This window comes from Phalacrocorax aristotelis, chromosome 7, assembly GCF_949628215.1.
Source record: "Phalacrocorax aristotelis chromosome 7, bGulAri2.1, whole genome shotgun sequence".
In the NCBI taxonomy this organism is placed as follows: Eukaryota; Metazoa; Chordata; class Aves; order Suliformes; family Phalacrocoracidae; genus Phalacrocorax; species Phalacrocorax aristotelis.
In genome coordinates, this window is record NC_134282.1 from 30,557,491 (window position 1) to 30,578,132 (window position 20,642).

The following is a 20,642-nucleotide window of genomic DNA, read 5'->3' on the forward strand; positions in this document are numbered from 1 at the left end:
GGAAGCCCCACTGGTTCTCCATACTGGAAAAACACAGCACTAAAACTTGCACATTGACTAGAAATAGAAGTACCTATATATGTTCCCCTCCCACAGCATCCCAGAGATGGGGGCAGAAAGCAAACATGAAAGAACGTACCTGCAGAAGTGACAGTGTTGGGGAGAGGAGAGGACAACCACTCACTTGCCACAGACAAGGGAAGGTTTGCACCTAGGCTTTCATCTGCTCATACCACAGCTCCTCAAATGCTTTCTTCTCAAAGTGAAAATGCATGGGACACTCAACAAAGATCTTCTGGCTTTTCCTACGTAATCTCCCCCTTTTTTCATGCCTTGCAATTTCCACAGCAGCTTTCACTGCTCAGAGTCTGCAAGGGTCTCAGCTTTCTCGGTTAGGTGGCTGGCACCAGTTCCACACCTGCCAGCATACTACTCACCTTCTTGAAAAGAAAACTTGCGTGCTCCATAAAAAAAAAACAAACCAGAAATCAGCCCTGGGAACTAAGTTTTAGCAGTATCAACACTGTAAAAAGGAAACAAAACAAACTGCACGGAGTAGCACTGAGAGCTTAGCAGCATCACTGGTACTTGGAACATAACCACACTGCACTGAAGTTCACCAATTCCTTTACACTACCCAAAGACAAACAACGTGGACAGATAACGGAAAGCCCTTCCTTCTTTCACCTTCTCCTGCCAACTCAGGAGATAGCTAGGAGAGAAGAGGATCCCTGGCATGGCTCTAATGCACTAAAATAACTCACAATTGGTGCTCAAGTTCACTGCGCAGCACTGAGACATCCTGTTCCCTTGAAGGCAGGCTGGTTTTCTCTCCATCTCTATTAGAAAGTGAATCTGAACTTATCCCTGCAAGAACCTTTCTCACAGCTTTCTCACTACAATAAAATCTCTACTTATGAACTAACTTTTCTCCTCTTGTGTACCGATCTGGGAAACCATGAATACAACAGAGCTAAGCGTGCAATTACATCCTCAGATGCCATATAGCTTTGAAAATCAGAAAAGCCCAGAAAGAAACAATGAAAAATATATGCTATCGATTAGCAACAGCACAGATGTAACTAGCAGATGGCACGGGCACAGGCAGCAGCATTGAACTCTCACACAACCTGCAATCACACAAATATGTGCAAACCTGGCAAGGGATATCAGTTTGTGATGACCCACGTTGTCTTTGTGCAAGCATCCCAAATCCAGGTATACAGAGTCAGGTGATGTGAAGGTCCGTGTTTCTGGTGACACCCATAACTAAAGCCTTCATCTGAACAGTTCCGTACCCAGGTCAAATCTCCCCCCACCCCACCCTCACGTGTGGCTCCACACATCCTGCTCTAAGCTAAAAGGACTAGTCACTCCCGTTCCTTCAGAAAACAAAAGGGGCATTACATTAACACTCTTGGTACCATTTTCTTTTTTTAAATCCCTGAGATTTAAAATTGCCAATAAAAGATTTGTATAGTTGCAAAATACAAGAAGAAAAACATTGAAGGTGCCTTTTTGAACTAACTGCATTGCAAGAAAACATATTGGCAAGCCTTCTCTCAGGATTGCCAAGCGTGTTTATCGAGAACAGTCAGCTTTTTCCTAAGATCTTTTGAAAACCTAGAGAATTTAGTTGGATTTATTCCCATATTAAACAGTTCTAAAACATTTAGAGAGAATGCCTGTGATTGAGGCATGGAACACGAAACAGAGGCGGACTCGGTTATACGTAAATAGCTGAATCCTGCTTCTACTCTTTAAAGATAAAAAAATTAACAGACTTCCTCTAAATCTTTATTTATGTGTTTGTCCCTGTCTCTTCCACCTGTAGGAGACTTTGCAGACAGAAGTCTTCTTACTATTGTTTTTCTTTTTTTGAGTTACATAATGTAATTAGTTGTAGGAAGGAAATCAGACAAACAGCCTAAAAACGTACTTAAAGGGACCAGCTCTGGACACAACTGAATACATCCTCCAAGTGCCTAATAGAAATGTCACATTACACATCCATGACATCATCTCCACAGGTATGAATAAAGTCACACAAAGAGCCTGAACACACATTCAACAGAAGGAAAAAAAAAAACAAACCAACCAAACCCACACCAAAAAACCACACCGTATAGCACTTCTAAACAAAAAAGAGCAATCAAACTGCTGCACATTCCTGAAGGTCCAAACTAATACTTTGCTCTAAATGTGCTTTGATTTTCTGTGCCACTGGCAAAGGCAACAGGTTTCTCATGGAGCAACAGTCATTCCACTCAAACACAGTAACCGCAACAGAAAAGCAAGTGCTGTGAAGAACAATCATACCATGGTAAAAACTAAACTAGAAGAAATGGGTGACTAAAGGAGGTTTTACCTCCTTGTGTTCCACCACACCTTGAGAGGAATTCCCTTGAAGTTTTACTTAGCAAAATTTTGAGATATAAAAGTATTGTTCAAATTCTTAGGTAAAGAATGAAGGTCTTTTAACAATACATCAATATCACATTTAAGAAAACTGTTACAATATCGAGCATGAAGTTATGCTTGTAACCGTAAGCTGCTTATTTTGGAGGCATTGATTGTACTAATACTGCACTCACTCCTTCTGGAAACTGCAAAGGACTCAAAACGGGGAAACAGGGAACCCCAGAACCAAATGGCTGAAGTAGATGACACTTTCCATCACAAGGTTTTGGTCAGGTGTTTTGTATTTCACATTCTAGCTTGTATAAAAGCAAAATACTCTAAGAAATGCTATTACAAGCTGAAGCTAAGAATTTCATGCCCCCAATCCATCAAGGTTGGAGACAGGAAGGATATTTTGCAAACTCTACTGTTTCACCTCAATAAGTGTTGCTAAATTAGATGTGACCAGTTAAGTAATAGCCTTTTCAATTATGCTTTCAAACATACAGATCAAAGTCTCACATCAAAATCACCTGACTAAAGAAATTTATAAAAGTAGTGAAGGTCTAACTGTTGTCTATAGTATTCTTTCCTCCTAACATCTCAATTTCTCAGAAAGATTATGGTATTTTTCTGAATACAGCTCGTATTTTAAAGAAAAAGTTAATGCTATCACCAGGTTTACCACCACCTGTCTTCCACAGATAAAGAACACTTTTATGAATAAATTTGTAAGCATTTTTTATGGAGAGTGATTAAATAAAGAAAAAGAAGGTGAGAAAATGCAGTGAGGATTAAGTGCTTTTATAGTCTCTGCATAGATCTCCAAACTGCTGCAAAGCAGAAGGGTACTTGTTTGTTGCTAGACTGCTGAAGGCACTCTGAAGTCAGAAAATACAATGATTGTCTTCACAAGTTTTGGAAACTGCTATTTTCATTTGATTGTGTACACATCCCCTCTTCTAAACTACCAGGTAGGTTATTTATTCTTCGATGTATACCATAGACATGTTGCATAGGTTGATATGTTAAAATTTTCCTTCACAGTTGATCTGAAGATTGTCCATTTTTTTTGATTGTGGAAACAAAAAAAATCCCCAAATGAGGACTCTCATCGCAGTACGGGAAAACAGCTAATTTACTGGATGCAGCTGCTTGTTAACAAGCATGTGCAAAAGTGACTGTTGCATTTGGGTGTTGGAGGAACAGCATATTATATCAGGCTCTTACAGATATGTTTATAGTCAAAGAAATCCTGCTATATACTGTAATTTGTGATGTCTGCACGAGCCAGCTGAAGGTACTTAACTTCTCTGAAATCACTGGTTTTTTCCTAAATGCAGTATTTTGTGAACGTCGTAGCCTATTACAACACATTCCAGATGCAGTGTGATGCATACAATGCAGCGCCAAAGCTAGGAAGCTTTGAGGGAAACTGAAGAGGTGCATTAAAAAAAAAAACAAACTACATTATGTGATTCAAAATCCAGCCACTGGATTAGAGTTTTCCTGCTTAAAGTGACTGACATCACACCCTTTTGACTTCTAAGCCTGAAAAGCATACAGGGATCCATCACAATAATCAAGAATCAATCGACATGTGCCTTCTCTGTCCAGTCTTCTTGCGTGAGATTTTTTAAATTATTCTGAAAGTCAAAAGCAAACCTTTCACCGGTGGCTTGAGCAAAAGGGTTACTAAAGAAAAGGTTTACATCCAATGGTGCAGCAGTTTCAGAGTCCCAGGAGTCCGTGTCTGAGCTGCTGGAGTCTTCCGTGGTGGTAGGTGGATAGCTCAGCTGTTCCAGCTGGTCAATAATGTCCGTGAACTGAAAGGCTGAGCTGGACTCGGAGCGGACCGAGTAGGCCGGGAAGTTCACCATAGAACTGGCCTCCGAATGGTTTGTGGAGCTGTACGTGTGCAGGGAGGACGTACCGTTCAGTGGCAAATTGTTGAGGGAGCTGCTCTCGGAGCGGTTGTTGATGAGCGAACTTGTTTCAGATGGGCTCAGGAGGCTTTGCATTCTACTTGCCTGGGCCTTCACCTCAAACAACTCTGAGGTATCTGATTGTCTCTCATTGCCATTGAAATTGCTCCCTTCTTCAAATTCAAACTCATCTTCCATATTCATATCTACTGCTTCAGTTGAGTACCTGTCAGGGCTTGACTGAGAAGAGACCATATTTTGCTGAAGGGCATCTGTAGTTAAGCCAGGTGACTCTGACAAACACTTAGACAAATCAGAGCCCTTTAAATCTAAACCACGGTACACATATGAAAATGCCTCAGAGCCCCCAGCAAAAAAGGAAATTTCTGCTGGGTCATCATCAATAAATTCCTCTGACACCTGTAATGGTGAATTTGTCAGTGTGAAAGGAGGGGCACCCCGACTGCTGTGCTGTTGCTCTTGTTCAGCAAAAAACACACCTGTGGTAAAGTCATCCTCATCATTGTCATTTTTACAAACAGCGACCCTGCTCTCCTTACTACTCTTTTCTACATCTAGATCTAAACCACAACCACTCTCAACAACAGGACAAGCAGGGTTACAGTTTCCTGCAACACTACCAAACCCAACACCTTGGAGCATGGGAGATCCAGGCTGCTGCATCAGTTTTCTCCCTGCTTCTTCTGCTGGTGCTGCAGTGTTTTTTTCTGGAATCCTTGTGTATGGCGCTCGGGGGTCCAAAGAGGAAGGGCTGGTTTCTGCAAAGATGGGCAGCACAGGAGTAGGAGTGGACGATGAGTGAACTGGGTGGAAGGGGGCAGCTGCTGAGGCAGGAGACCCTGGGGTTCTCAAGCCCTCAGTGAATGGGACACTCTAAGAGGAAAGAAAAGTAGAAACAGAACACAAAAACGTTTTTATAATATGTAAAAACAAACACAACATCCAGTTCCTGATGCAGAAGGAATACGTGCTTCAAAAAAGCCCACTTTACAGCAAACAAAACATTGCATACAGAAACAGGGCCAGCATCCCCAGCAAGAGGCGAGATCATTTTTCCTGAATTCTGATAACTGGATGGAAAATTAAATCCATGTATTTTATAGCTTCTGCTGAAAAAGCATCCACAAGGGAAGGTAACACAAAACAACAACAGTGAAATCCTGTGATGCTTCCTTAACCTCTCACAGGTAAAGCAAGTCCATCTGGTAAAACCCTTGTTTCTTGCCACTGATTGTAGAAGGCATCTATAAAATTAACTTAAGACTTCCACAGAGAGCAGTTAGAGAGTACCTGGAGACAAACTATTCCTCTGACATAATAACATATTAGAAAGTGTGACATTTTCTTTTAAGTTAAGCTAAACCCTGAAAAGGAAAATATTACTCACTTTAGACTCCATCGGCTACATTATAAAAACTGATACCACTCACAAGAAGAAAAACCATACGTCAAGGACAAAGATCAAACAGCGAAAGCAATTCCAGACAAACAGTTCACTCAGATCACCTTTCCTTCACAGTCATCTTGGAAAGCTGGTTGTCAGCTTCCCTGACTGCAGTATTGAGAGTGCTGTATAACTGACCTGTTTTGGCATGTCAGTGTTTGAAGCACGAGTGGACGCTCTGGCTTTGCTGTGCCTCCTGCAGAATAGAGAACATCCTGTGAGTACCCAAGACATGAGTCAGCCTTCTCCCTTCCCCATTCACCTGTTTCCATTCTAGTAGCCAACAGAAACGTCTCAAGCTCTATTTTATTGTGTTTTGTTAATAACTAATTCAAGATTTAAAAAGTTACAAGAGTTGTAAGTCACAATGTAGGAGTAAGAAGTGTACAGAAAATGGAATAAAGCAAGATCCAGATCATTCATACCACTGAAGGAGAACTTGGGGCAGAAGACTATACTAAATAGCACACTCAGTTTAACTTCATCATCATCAGTATAAACATCTACAAATGAATGGCTTCAAAAAACAGAATGAGTTAAACTTAAGAAAACAGCTTAAAATTCATTCAACCATATAAGTTATGGCATATAAAATTCTATATGTTACACTGCAAAAAGTAGTATCCTAGATCACACTCAGTTAGATTCATTCTATGCCAATAATTTGCTAGAAAATCAATCTTTAATATAGCAAGGGAGCTCAGCTGGAGTCTAGGACATTAAAAATATTTATTAATAGTAGATTAATGCAAACTTCTTAAAATTCCTATTAAGCTTCTATAATCTTTCAGCTGAAAGACTATGAAGAGTTTTCCAGATGTAGACAGGATGGTTTCATAGCCAAGTAAGGCAATGACTATTTTATAACGAAAATAGACTTTTTATACAATTTATTTATAAGTTTAGAAATGAATAAGTAATTAAGGTCACATTTTCAGACTTGCAGATCCCAAGTTCAATTACATGCTCTGCCACTGGCTACCTGCATAGCTACAGTGATATACTGACAAGTCCTCACTAACTTCAGGGACTCTTCGAAACGTACTGAACTTTTAGATGGCTACAGTCACACATTCCCGCAGACATTAAAATGCAATACTGAAACTTTCCTAAGCTTTTTTACACCATCACAAAATGATAATTTTTTTAAATTTAGTTCAGCTACCTTAAATTTGAGGTAGACCTCATTAACTGAGAAGTCAGCAAATGACCATGCCTCTAAGCATCATTTAGAAACACTAAAATTGAGGAAATAAGGGCACTGTGAACATCTCAACTACATTTCACCTTACAGAAGTATTTGTACTTACCTTTCATATGGTGTTTTCTTCATCCCGCTGTCCTTAATATAATCCACTAGTTGCTTCTGTGTTCGTCCACTGTGAACCCACAAAAGTACAAATGTTATGAAATGCAGTGGATAAGAATTATGGATTAAATGACTTTAGAATACTTTTTCCTTTTGATCTCATTTTCTGAGATATAAGGAATTCAGCTTTAATAAACCTGTTATGTTTCTCCCTACCTGTATCTGAATGATGACCCTCTGGTGAAGAATACTGCTTTAGCCTTTGGCTTTGGCTGATCAAAGAGCCTAAAGAAGGTGTGATATTCGACACAGATTTTCCAGAAGTTTTTACACTCATCCCTACTTCCCAGAAGAAACTCCAATGTATCTTGATATGGGCCCTGGGAATAAAAACACAAAAGCTAAGTGGCATTTAAATTGCCAATGGAGGAGAAAAGGAGAGTACAAATAGGTGCCAACAAAAAGGTGTTTTGCTAAGTCACTTCTCATATGCCTTAAAGCAATGGAAGTGATTTCAAATGCAGTTTAAATCATTTAATAGCTTTCCAAAATATTTGTTTACCTTGAAACTGTAAAAATGTTTAAAATGCACTTGACTTTATAAACATGCTCAATATAATCCACCCTAAGAAATATGGATCATAAAGTTAGTAATTTGAAAGAAATTAAAATATTTAAGTGAAGTAGCAGCAATTTAAAGATACTTTCTCCTTAGAAGTCATAGAAGGCAAGCACTGTTTGTATCAGCAGCGTACTAGAGTGTTCTTTTAGGGAGCTACAGCCAAAAGCAGTTCCCAACACACTTTTATCTAAACAACAGAGATTTACTATTTCAATGTTTAAGTTACCTTAGTTCATTTTGACAATAATGAATCAGAGCATTCATGAGAGTGATAAGTTCCATTTATATCCAAGGGAAATATTTAATGGGACTTTTTCAGAGTAAAAGTATTGAGACAAGATGCACCAAATACTTAGTTTGGGTTTTTTTTTTTTCTATCTTACATTTACACATGTGTATGCCTATGTCAAGGATAAGCTGAGGCTGATACACAAAATCCAAAAATCTAGTATGACAGCCATAGGTGAGGAAGGAAAGATTTTTACTTGAATGATCAAGCCAAGCCTACCCCACCGAAGTTGTTTTATAAAATTATAAACTCTAGAATTTTCATAATAAAATTAAGTATATGTATTTTTTTCAACACCAACCAGCCGACTATTACAGTAAAACTTACACAGACCTCTGGATGGAGTTTAATAAGGAATCTTTTCCTCTTGAAACTTAGTTTACGGACCTTTGACCAGTTGAAGGTATTGATTTTTGTATTACCCTGAATTAAAATGGTAACAGTTAGAAGCTGGCAAAGGTTTCAGAAGTAAGAGCAGCAAACAAAATTGTGTCGCAGGCATACAGACATGTGCATGTACACACACACACACCACCCCGCAAACCCATTCTGTTGTATTCTTATTTCTGGTGACAATATTCCCTTAAACAATTTTATCTTTCTGTACAGGGATAGCTACAAGCGTGCAATGTCTGTCTGTCTCTGCACAGACACTAGAAAAACTGAATGAAAACCTAGAAAACCAGATGGGAAAGGAACATTTTAACCTCATCAATATTCAGTATACTTTATGGTACGAGCAAGATGAGGGTTTCATTCTATTTAACACACTTTCCTCTTCCTCTGGACAGAACTCTAGTCATTCTCCTCCACACCAATTTTTCTAATTCAGCAGTACAATATACTGAGGAGTACTTGCCACACATGCAAAGAATCCTGGCAAGTTCTCTTGTTCACAAGCCTGCTTATTTAGCTAAAACTGGGCTAAAACCAGGCTCTGCCTTCACCCTGCTGCCCTACATGAGCCCTCCCCTCCCAGTACCACTGACTCCCAAAGCCTTGGGGAAGGACCCCGGCAGCATTTGCTACCACAGAAATTCTCCTGTCACCCTCTAAAGCAAAGGGAGATGAAAAATGGTACTTCAAGAGAAAAACTCAAATAAGCTGAAATGATGGAAACCTCAGGGGCCGAGAGGAACTGCAGGTCTGCAGGGGCTGATGTGTCTCCAAGGAGAAGCTGCCCCACAGTAACAAAAGAACAAATAGGACCAAAATTAATGGAAAATGACTGCCGAAATGGAAATATTTCAGTAGGTCAGCTGCCTGTGTGTTTTATGGGGAGAAAAATAATATGATTGCATTCATAAACAGAACTCTGATCATGGAGTTGCTCATTTAATATGACAAAAGTAGTAATTCTAATTGGTCCAATCACTTCAATGAAACAGCACTTCTCTCTGCTAAGAGCAACATTATCTCAGCAAAAATACACTATAACATTAAAACAAGGGAAACTGAACCAAAATTCCAGGGTTATGGACCTGTTCCAGGGCTGTACCAAATGAACTGATGATTTTCTCTGAACACATATGTAATTTTCAGACAATAAAACACCTTCTACTTTGGTGTCACTGCTGCTTTTGATGCTCTTATCTCTGCATCAACAAAGGCAAACTGCACCAAACAATATTTTGGGGGCTTCAGCGACACTCCCTTGACCATTAAAATTGTGCTGTTTTAAAGTCAGAGACACATGAAGTTAAAATGAGAGACTTACTCCTAAAATGTACTAATGGAAAGACAGACATATGTACCCAGTCCGCCCTCCCCTCTTTACCTGGAATACTAGCACACCCATGTGTGAAACAGCTAGATTAATTTTGGTGCCCTCACGGTCAGATGCAAGGTGAAACCTGATGCCATACATCTCCAGTTTCCGAGCAACTTCAAGCACTTGAAAGTCCGATTCAGCAGGACTTTGACCCCTATGACAAAGAAGAAAAATAAAGTTTTAAGAACAATCTGATTCTATAATATTGCCAGCATGGCTAACATGCTTAAGTCTTAACTCTCACACCAAACGAGAATTTTCTATCTCATCTAGTTGGGCAGTGTCACTCCAAGTTAAATATTACGCTGAAACTTTTGTAATAGGAGCAATATTCAATGGCAGATGACCAACCTAAAATGCATCCCATAGAGGCACCAAAACAAATGTTAACAAGTTCCGAACTTTTTCAGATTAGAAATAATGAAGTTGAACAAATTAGAATTCAATCCACTATGCTCACTCTCCTGCTTTCTTGTACACACATTAATATTAACCAGATAAAAATCATAGAATAGAATCATTAAGTTTGGAAAAGACCTCTGAGATCATCAAGTCCAACCGCCAACCCAATACCACCACACCTCCTAAACCATGTTCTCAAGTGCCACATCTACATGTTTCTTGAACACCTCCAGGGACGGTGACTCCACCACCTCCCTGGGCAGCCTGTTCCAGTGCCTCACCACTCTTTCAATAAAGACATTTTTCCTAATATCCAATCTAAACCGCCCCTGATCCAGCTGGAGGCCATTTCCTCTCATCCTATCGCTTGTTACTTGGGAGAAGAGACCAACCCCCCTCACTACAGCCTCCTTTCACGTAGTTGTAGAGAGCGATAAGGTCTCCCCTCAGCCTCCTCTTGCCCAGGCTAAACAACCCCAGCTCCCCCAGCCTCTCCTCATAAGACCTGCTCTCCAGACCCACCTCTGAACACGCTCAAGCACCTCTATGTCCCTCTTGTACTGAGGTGCCAAAACTGAACACAGGATTCAAGGTACAGCCTCACCAGTGCCAAGTACAAGGGCACAATCACTTCCCTGCTCCTGCTGGCCACACTATTCCTGATAGTGAAGGATAAAAGAGCTGCACAGGCAGCATGATAGAAACAAAGCAAACAGTGCAACAGAACGACCCATTTCAGGTAGAGTTTCAGGACTAAATCAGAATTATTACACTAGTACTATTGGGTGCAATGCATTCCCCCGCCTTTGGCTCTATGATTTCCTGTTGCCACGGAATCACAGAATGGTAGGGGTTGGAAGGGACCTCTGGAGATCATCTTGTCCAACCCCCCTGCTTGAGCAGGTACACCTAGAGCACACGGCACAGGACCGCGTCCAGGCAGGGTTTGAAGATCTCCAGGGAAGGAGACTCCACAGCCATTCTGGGCAGCCTCTTCTACTGCTCTGTCACCCTCACAGTAATGAAGTTTTTTCCCATGTTTAAGTGGATCTTCCTGTGTTCCAACTCGTGCCCATTGCCCCTTGTTCTGTCATTGGGCACCACATTGGGCCCCATCCTCTTGACACCCACCCTTTAGATATTTATAAGTATTGATAAGATCCCCCCTCAGTCTTCACTTCCCCAGGCGGAACAAACCCAGGTCTCTCAGCCTTCTGTCGTAAGAGGAATGTTCCAGTCCCCTGACCATCTTCACAGCTCTTCGCTGGACTCTCTCCAGTAGTTCCCTTTCTGGAACTGGGGAGCCCAGAACTGGACACAGCACTCCAGATGTGGCCTCACCAGGGCAGAGTAGAGGGGAAGGATAACCTCCCTCGACCTGCTGGCCACAATTCTTTTCATGCACCCCACGATACCGTTGGCTGCCTTGGCCATAAGGGCACATTGCTGGCTCATGGACAACTTGCTGCCCACCAACACTCCCAGAAGGCAGAGGATTTTTAAAATGGTATTTGAAGTATCATCTGCTATTGAAATTACTTTGAAAACAGAAGGAAGATGTACACACATGGAGCACCTCCTTTTTGAGAGTGCACAAAGTTCAAGCAAGAAACACAGACTACTACAGACTCTGGCACACACCAATCACAGATTCAGCCCTCATTTATTTCTCTGCAAGTTAGCTGAAGACAAACTGACATGTTTTCCTGCATGATAATAGTCCTGTATCTCCTTATTCTTTCCACCCCACCCCCACTTTTTCTCCACGAAGGGAGTTTACTGGATTACAGGACACTTTTTGGCTGGCTCTCAGAGTAGGAGGGGTGCCCATGGACTGTGCATCCAGGCTCATCAGCAGAGCCAGCACAGAGAAGACACAGAGGCCATGGAGCAGAAGTGCAGTGCCTGAAACCTCTTGCCCAGGACACGGAAGGCAGTGCAGAGCTCTCACACCACCAAGACACATGAGGGCCAAGACCCCAAAATATGGACCACCCCAAAATATATAGTTTCACAAGCTTTCAAATGATCTGGTGAAGCACTGGGACCTGTACTAACGAGACCTTTTCCCTAGAAGTCAAAACTGCCTGTATCAGTCCAGGGGACCTTAGGGATGATAAACAGGGGGGTTTGGAATATTCCAAGAACAAACAAATGCTGCCATGGAAATTAAGGAGTTCTTGCTACTGAACATGCCCAAACTAACTGCAAAGTTAAAAAGTCCTTATGACAAACACAAGCCTGTCACCTGACTGAGGTAGTCTCTGAACTGAAAACATACCGCAAGACAACACTACCAGCCAATTTTAGGCATAAATGGGGTCCAGGAAGACTAGCTAAGGCAGGAGACCCTTCTCCTGTGCTAAATGCACAGAAACACCAACAGCCCATGACCTGCCAGGGCACTAGGACCAGTGAGGCTGCTTCAGCCACAGCTGTATAAAGTGACCCCTGCATCCCTACTGAAAATGATTAGAAACAATAAATATTATGTTACTTCCAAGCAAGTGCTGCACTAGCCACCTACGCTAGTGCATTGATTGAATTGTTCTTGCAACATGCAAATTTGCTAGGACAAATGTAAGAGTACAAGGAAGACACAGGAGATAAAAACTGATTAGTATTCTATTTACACCAACCAGTGCTGAAACCAAATTAGATTCCTGAACACAAAGACAGATTTTTAAAATCCTGTTTTCCAAGAAATGGCCTTTATCCCATAAATCTGTACTTCATGTAATTAAAACAGATGCTAAACTACTTGTAGTAAGATCTCGTTTTGTGTGCTATGTCGTGTCAACCACAACATCAGTACTAAATAAACTCTCCTGCTACCCCGACTTGCCTTTCTAGGCATGATCCTTAAAAATACCACTATTCTATAGTGATGTTTTTAGATTAAACAACTTTTTTGCTCCATGCAGATTTCTTTTAAATATAAATTGAGAATATTAAAGTGAATTATTACTACATCTGAATTTATCAGAAACAGGGATGATGACAATACATATTAATTGCACGTAGGAACTATCTCTAAAATTAAAAACGCAATTATGAAATTTATTTAGTATGCTAACATTTTAAAAATGGATGTTATTAGAAGAAACAATGCTTCTTTGGTTCTTAGTAAAGTGCTCCTCAGACTAAAACACACCCATACAAAAAAAATGCACTGAGAAAGTACTCCTGAATGCACATACATTTGATGATAGAAAATTGTTGAAATCCTATTGCCTTATTCATTCTGGAAGGGAGGAAAAAAAATAATTTAAAACACTACAACAGGAAATCCAAATTTTTATTCCCCCCAACTGGAAAAAGCAGGGATTCAGTGAGGTTCCTAACTTTACAAGTTCAATCCATATTCCAACCTTATCCAAACGTCAGTATTACATGACAGTGTATGTATAAAGACATTGTAAAGAACAAACAGAGGAACAAAAATCTACTTTCAAATGGAAAAAGAAATGCCAAACTACATAGAGTCTTATAGTTGCACTTCTACCAGTGTTACCACCACATGTGCAAGTTATGTCTAAGAGCTTAAACTGGTAAAGCAGATTTCCCCTTACTGAAATGAGTAATGCTGGAGTAAGTGGTTTTATACTGGCTTTAAGTATTACTAGCATTTCTTCCATAGATTCCTTAACTACATCAAAATAGCGGAAGTACCATAGTTCTTGTTTATTAAACACACACAAGACAAAAAGGGAGATCATTAATATTAATTTTGGCCACAGCTTCTGGAGTTACACTCTAAGAGCCCTGTGTGTAACTCCCACCCACGCTAATTCCTGTGATAATTCTTTTGAATAGAGCGACATTAAGAATGAAAGTGGTGCTTTGTCTTTTAAAGAGGATGCTGAGGATGCTAAGGTTGCCAGAGGCTGGGAAGGGGGTTGTGGAAGGGAAGGGAAACAAAACCTAGGATAAAATGGCAGCTAGAAAAACTGGAGCTACACGATACTAAAAATTCTTCATAAACAGTCCAGTATAACTCATGTAGAACCACTGACAGTTATTTTACATTCCATTAGATATAATCCAAAGCACAGCGCATCTCAGAAAGAGCAAAAAAATTAATAATTTTAAGAGTGTTCTCATGCACACAACCTGCCTGTACCTACCAAAGGTGAGAGAGCCTTGAGTGGGGAAAGCCAGCAGCAACGCTGGGCAGCTCACGCTGCACCACAAGAAGCAGTTTCAAGAGTAATTACCCTTAGTCTGTTTGCAGCAGACTAAGCTGCACCGACCAGCCTGAAAACAACCTGGTCTAATTTTGTTCATCCATTAAGCAGATAAATCTACTTAATCTTCCCCAGGTCAATGGACAACAGACTACCTATTACAAGTATTTTCCATCAAAAATTGCTGTCAATGCAATAGAGTTTAGTGTAAAGGTTCCTTACGTACTTCTACCTAGACAAATATTGGTAGTGTGTTACAATATTCATGTAGCAATTGGGGTGATCAATTAAAAATAAATGCTGTTAAATGTCTGGTGATCTACAGAGCATTTAAAATCAGTGATTAATATAGAAGTTTAAAGATGAAGTGTCAAAACATTGCATGTGTAGAAATTCTTCATACTGCGGAGCAACCCAAAGTTACAGTTTTTCTAATTTACCAACAGTTTAAAGAATTTAAATCATGGAAAACTAGGCTAGCAAGTTGTGAAAGGACAAGAGGAATAACAGTAAAAATGAACAGAAATCTATCAAATCTTCTATTTCTTTCCTGATTTATGTATGTACACACAAACCAAAAAAAAACCCACAGCCATCTGAACACAAGCAAATTATGTTTATGTTGAATTCTGGACTACACTCACTCCACAGCAAGTATTCTACTCACACTACTTGCAGGAAAGCAGTAAACATTGCCAGAATTTAACTGCACCACCACCAATACGTTATCTTCAAAATGTATACTTTTTTTTTTGTTCAGTAAACTACAGAATTAAATTAATTCAGACTCTTGCCAAAGCAACTAAGTAATGTGCGATACCAAAAATACAACTCGTCCTGTTTACTGTTACTACATTTGCAAAGTGAAATATAAACACCATTTTTCTGTATTTGTGAAAGAAAGTATTTGTAAAAGTGAACAAAAAAAAAATTAAAGGATATTTAAGAGAAAATAAGCTTTAAATTCCCATCTTTCTGAATACAGCATTCTCAATATTTTTTCCTCTTCTTTCGATACAGATTAGATACACATATTCTGTTTTATTCAGCTTTATGTTCTTCTACCACTTCTAATAGCTACGGTAAAGCAATTAAGTTAAAAAAAAAAAAAGAAACCACAACTTTCTAATGTGAAGAGACACTCCATAGCGTCATCCAAAGAGATTGAGCACCCTCTACAAAGGCATACACATCCTCCTGCTCCCCAAGACACGCAAGGTGCTGGAAGGCGTCCTGCTGCAACTCCAACCAAAGCAAGCCAAACTGGTGCGCTCCTGGCTTGATATGACACAGAAATCCCCCATAAACAAGCATATGAGTAAGTGTGTTCAAGGCAAAGCAAGGGCTGCAAAGAACGAAAACTGAGGCAGAATGAAGATGATGCAGTAGTGATCTGGAGATGAGCCATCCTGCCAGAAATGGGTTTCCTCTCCTGCAGGCTCTGTTTATATGAGAAGTCTCTATCAAAAGCAATATTCAGAGGAAGAAAATATCAGCCTGCTAAGGGTAAGTGGGGGAATAATAAGGTCAAGGAAATAAAAAATGAAAATAAAACACAAAAATAAAAATATGACAAGAATGATGAGAGAGAGAAGCATTTTGCCCATTTAACCACACTGCACATCACCAGGGAGGCGGCAAATGTCCGAAATTACATATCTCTAAGAAAAGCTTTTCCAAAGGCACAGGAGGATTTAAAACATGCCTCCAAGGTAGTCAGGTATTGCTAATGTTCATTTGGAACCTCAGCTTTTAATCTTACCATGGTTTGAATGTACCCTTCTAAAACACTGCTTTAAAATAAAGTTTGCAATCATTTTAACATGGCTGTACGAGATGAAATTCTCATTAAACTAATGAAAAGTACAATTACGAAGCAAGGAATCTTTTCCTCTTAACCCTCCTCTGACTTCTCCCTGACAGGCAAAAATATGAACTTTCCTTACTATACAGAATGATTAGAAGTAACTTGTTTGAAAAAAAGCTCAAACCTAATTAATAAAATTACCATTCCCTGACTCACTCAGAAGACAGTCATGACCTTTCCATCAGAAAAGTAAACCAAGAAAATTCCCTGCAAGCAGAAGCAACTCAATCAGATCCAGGCGTGTGACTAAAAGGGCTGTTCTGTGCACAGTCTGGATGTACTTATCCCAGAACTACAAAAATCACACATTTCATCTCAAATTTGAAAGCCATCAGTCTCTACTGCATGATGTCAAGCCCTTTCATGAAGCCATTTGTAGCTTTAGACTCCACAGCATCTTGCAGCAGTAAGTTTCACAATGTCATTACGAGTTGTATGAAAAGGATGTTCCTCCTTTTCAATTGGCTTTGAAGTTACTGCCTAAATGTTTCAGCTCTTTTCCTTTGATGTGAGAAAAATAATGAAATATTTCTGTGCAATTAATGGTTTCCCTCCCTCAGCTACCTTCTCCAAAGGTGAGGTATCCTAGCATACATTTAATTTACTTCAAAATTATCTCAAATTACTTCAAAACAACATTTCTTTTGTTCCTTCATCATTTCCACATGCCCCTCAAAGGTACAAAAGCAGGGGGGGAAAAAAAGTAACAAACAGCTGATTTCACAAGACTCAAAGCTGAAATTCCATCAGTACCAGTAATTTCAGTACAACTGAAAATGAGTGATCATAAAAAGCAAATAGTTAATTACCGAAATTCTCAGGAACTGATTTTCTGATAATACAGGATGTGACTTAGCTGTAAACACAGATGCTGTCCTGAAAAACCTCTTTGTTCTATTTTAAAAGAAAGTCAGTCGGCAATAATCCCTGAGTTTACCCACACAGAGCAAAAGGAAAATTTAAATTTCTAACATAGTATTTGGATTATAACGCGTAACCACACAAAATGCACTGTGGTGTGGAAACGCACAACTAATAAAAGCACTTCAAATAGCTATATCCTAATACACAAGGTCTCAAAAATTACATGAAAGAAAGATCTACTGGGTAAAATCAAACCTCTATCACCATTTTATCAAACACCTCCTCTTGATTTAACCTGTCAACTCAGAATTGTACAAGCGAGGTTAGGACCATTATGGCAAGTAATAGTCTGAAAATTCTTACTGATATTAACATTGTGTACTTAAAAGCCTAAAACGACGAAGCTGTGGCAAATACAGATTATGCGACGCAAACCCCAATCTTCCAAGTAGTATTTTGGTCACAACAGAGCCTCCCTGTAGGCTGACTTCTCTTTCATGAGCATGGTGTTGAATGTCTATTCCCAGCCTTCTTATGAAAATATTTACACTGCACACACCAAGTAGATCCTTACATTTTAAGACCAGCCAGATTAGACTGCAAAACACACAACCTTATTGTACACTGAATGCACATGGTGGGAGAAGTGGGCATTTCAAATAATAAATCATTAGTTTCTGCAGTTCCTGGCAGTGTGTTGGAATTGATTTTACATTTTTGACAAATAGTTTCTTTGTCCCTAATAAACCTTACCTATTTCAAAAACACTCCAGGTGTAAAATAAGGTATTGCTTAAATTCTTATGAAAGAATCCCCCACTCCCTCCATCCTTTTCCATTTCCTTTATGCTTAATGCATACAGAATGAGTACAATGTAATTGATTTCTAATTATTTAGAGAAAAGCAAGACCTATACCTATATCCTCGTGGACAAAATGTCCAGCATACAGCTAGATAAACACGTAATGCAATGGATAAGCAACTGGCTGACCAGTAAGGCTCAAAGGGTTACATCAGGCTGGTGGCCAGTCACTAGTGAGGTTCCACAGGCACCCATCTTGGGGCCAGTATTCTTTAATGTCTTCATAAAATACTTGGACGCAGGACTGGAAGGAATATTAATTAAGTTCGCTGATGACACAAAATTGGGGGGAGCTGCTGACACTCTTGAGGGCAGGGAGGCCCTGCAGAGATCTAGACAAATTAGAGAGCTGGGCAATCACCAGCCGTGTGAAGTGGTACAAGGGCAAGTGCCAGATTATGACCGTGTATGAATGACTATGTATGAACAAGGGCAAGCGCCAGATTTTGCACCTGGGGCATGGCAAACCTGGATGTACATACACACTGGGGAACAAGAGGCTGGAGAGCAGCCCCACAGAGAGTGACCTGGGGGTTCTGGTCGACGGCAAGTTGCACATGAGCCAGCAGTGTGCCTTGGCAGCCAAGAGGGCCAACAGTGTCCTGGGGTGCGTCAAGCCCTGCATTGCAGCCGGTCGAGGGAGGTGATTGTCCCGCTCTGCTCTGCGCTGGTGCGGCCTCACCGCAAGTACTGTGTGCGGTTTTGGGCGCCACAGTATGGTAACGATATAAAGCTACTAGAGGGTGTCCAGGGGAGGGCCACGAAGTAGGTGAAGGGTTTAGAGGGGAAGCCATACGAGGGGCAGCTAAAGTCACATGGTTTGTTCAGCCTGGAGAACAGGAGGCTGAGGGGAGACCTCACTGCAGTCTTACAGCTTCCTGACAAGGGGAGGAGGGGCAGGCGCTGTTCTCTTCTCTCTGGTGACCAATGATAAGACCCGAGGGAATGGCAGGAAGATGGGCCAGGGGAGGTTTAGGTTGGACATTAGGAGAAGGCTCTTCACCCAGAGGGTGGTGGAGCATTGGAACAGGCTCCCCAGGGAGGCAGTCACGGCACCAAGCCTGGCAATATTCAAGAAGCACTTGGACAACAGCCCTCAGAGACATGGTGTGAATTTTGGGGTTGTCCTTTGCAGGGACAGGAATTGGACTCAATGACCCTTGTGGGTCCCTTCCAACTAAGGACATTCTATGATTTTATACTTTTGATGGCAAGCTGAACTTAAACTTTGTAGGCTGGAAATTCTGAAGAAAGATTTTGCCTAAAACCATTCTCACAAGCTCGTGATAGCTTTCTGTGGTTATTCAAGGTACATTGAAAAAATCACTTGAAAAAAACTACTCTCCAACAACTCTGTCCTAACTATGTAACTACTGCTACATCCAGCTTTTCCCGTTAGGTGTAAATGGTGTTTAATTTATACAATCTTAACATCATCCCATCACGCAGCATGCCTGACCTCCACCAAGGTGAGTCCACCTGCTCCCCATGAGTATACACTAGGGGAATACATTAATCCTCACTTACACATGCTTCCTGTGGAACTCCAGAATCTTTCCTTCAATTCTTTCCTGGTCTGGCAAATACAGGTTTGTCTTAAGGTGTTCTCGATCCTCTGATTCATCGAAATCCCCTATTTCAGCTATTACAGAAAACAGAACAATGTTAGAATACGAAGAAACAGTGGAAAAGGAACAATGATAGAAATATTTGGTAAGGAATTACAGAGACTCCAAGAGCCAGAATGTATTTTCCATTAAGTGCTTCAGATTTGTGCATTATTCTTTGTATCCAGCTTCATCCTACCAAACACACATTTATCCCAAGCAGGCTTCCTGGGGATTACAGCAGTATTTTAACATTGTTTGGAAAATTTAGATGTCTTTACAGGCAAAGATGTCAGACTTGTAGAAGACCTGTGAGGTGGTCTAAACATTTCTTCCTTACAGATATCTCATATCAAACCAGCATATTTGAATTTATTTTTTTTAATATATATGAAATAGTTATAGACAAGTCTACTTAGGAAAAAGAGAAAGCAGTGTTATGTGACTATAAATCCCCACAGCACCTATATCTAGAATTTTGGTCTCCCCTTCACATATTCACACCTTTCAGAAGTGACACTGTGGATTAGGAAGAGATTTATAGAAGAAAAAAGCATGAATCAAAAGTGTAGACTGGCTTCCATCTGATAGGACATGAAAAGACCAGAAGCCTTTGGCTTGGAGAAGAATAGCATGAGGCAGGCAGAACACATGGCAGAATTATATAAAAATTACAAGTTGAATAAGTATTTTAAAAGTTATTTACTTTTTCTGATAATCAAATATGAAGGTACAATATTAAATTAAAATGCAGAAGTTTTAAAAAGACAAAAGGATATAAGTTATCCTACAGACTTCCTAAAAACTGTGAAGCTCATTTTCATGGAAGAAGGTCAAAAATATAAGGAAATTCAAAAGTTAGACAAATGCATGGAAGTGAAGTTCATCAAGGGCAACTAAACAAAGACACGCAGAGTCAATCTCTGACTTAGAAAAGGCCATATGCACAGATTACTGGATGGACGCAAAGGAAGTACCACCATATGCTTGCTCTGTTTCGGAGGGTTTCGCCATAGCATCTGCTATCAACTACTGTCAGAGAAAGGATTGTGGACTAAGTGAACTAATAATC

At 40.2% G+C, this 20,642-nt stretch overlaps 1 protein-coding gene across 5 annotated transcripts in view; it reads right to left on the reverse strand.

Annotated features, from left to right (window-relative positions):
• FARP2 (FERM, ARH/RhoGEF and pleckstrin domain protein 2) overlaps positions 1–20,642 on the reverse strand; it is an 85,235-nt gene that overhangs the window by 33,480 nt on the left and 31,113 nt on the right. For 3 of the 5 annotated variants that reach the window (XM_075099640.1, XM_075099641.1, XM_075099642.1), the window contains exons 7-13: positions 19,491–19,605; positions 9,788–9,935; positions 8,338–8,433; positions 7,316–7,479; positions 7,101–7,169; positions 5,929–5,986; positions 4,979–5,219 (exon numbers count right to left, since the gene is read on the reverse strand). In XM_075099640.1, coding sequence (XP_074955741.1) covers positions 4,979–5,219; positions 5,929–5,986; positions 7,101–7,169; positions 7,316–7,479; positions 8,338–8,433; positions 9,788–9,935; positions 19,491–19,605 — 891 coding nt within the window. The remainder of the gene's footprint in view (positions 1–4,978; positions 5,220–5,928; positions 5,987–7,100; positions 7,170–7,315; positions 7,480–8,337; positions 8,434–9,787; positions 9,936–19,490; positions 19,606–20,642) is intronic. The other 2 variants (XM_075099643.1, XM_075099644.1) reach the window with 1 other exon arrangement.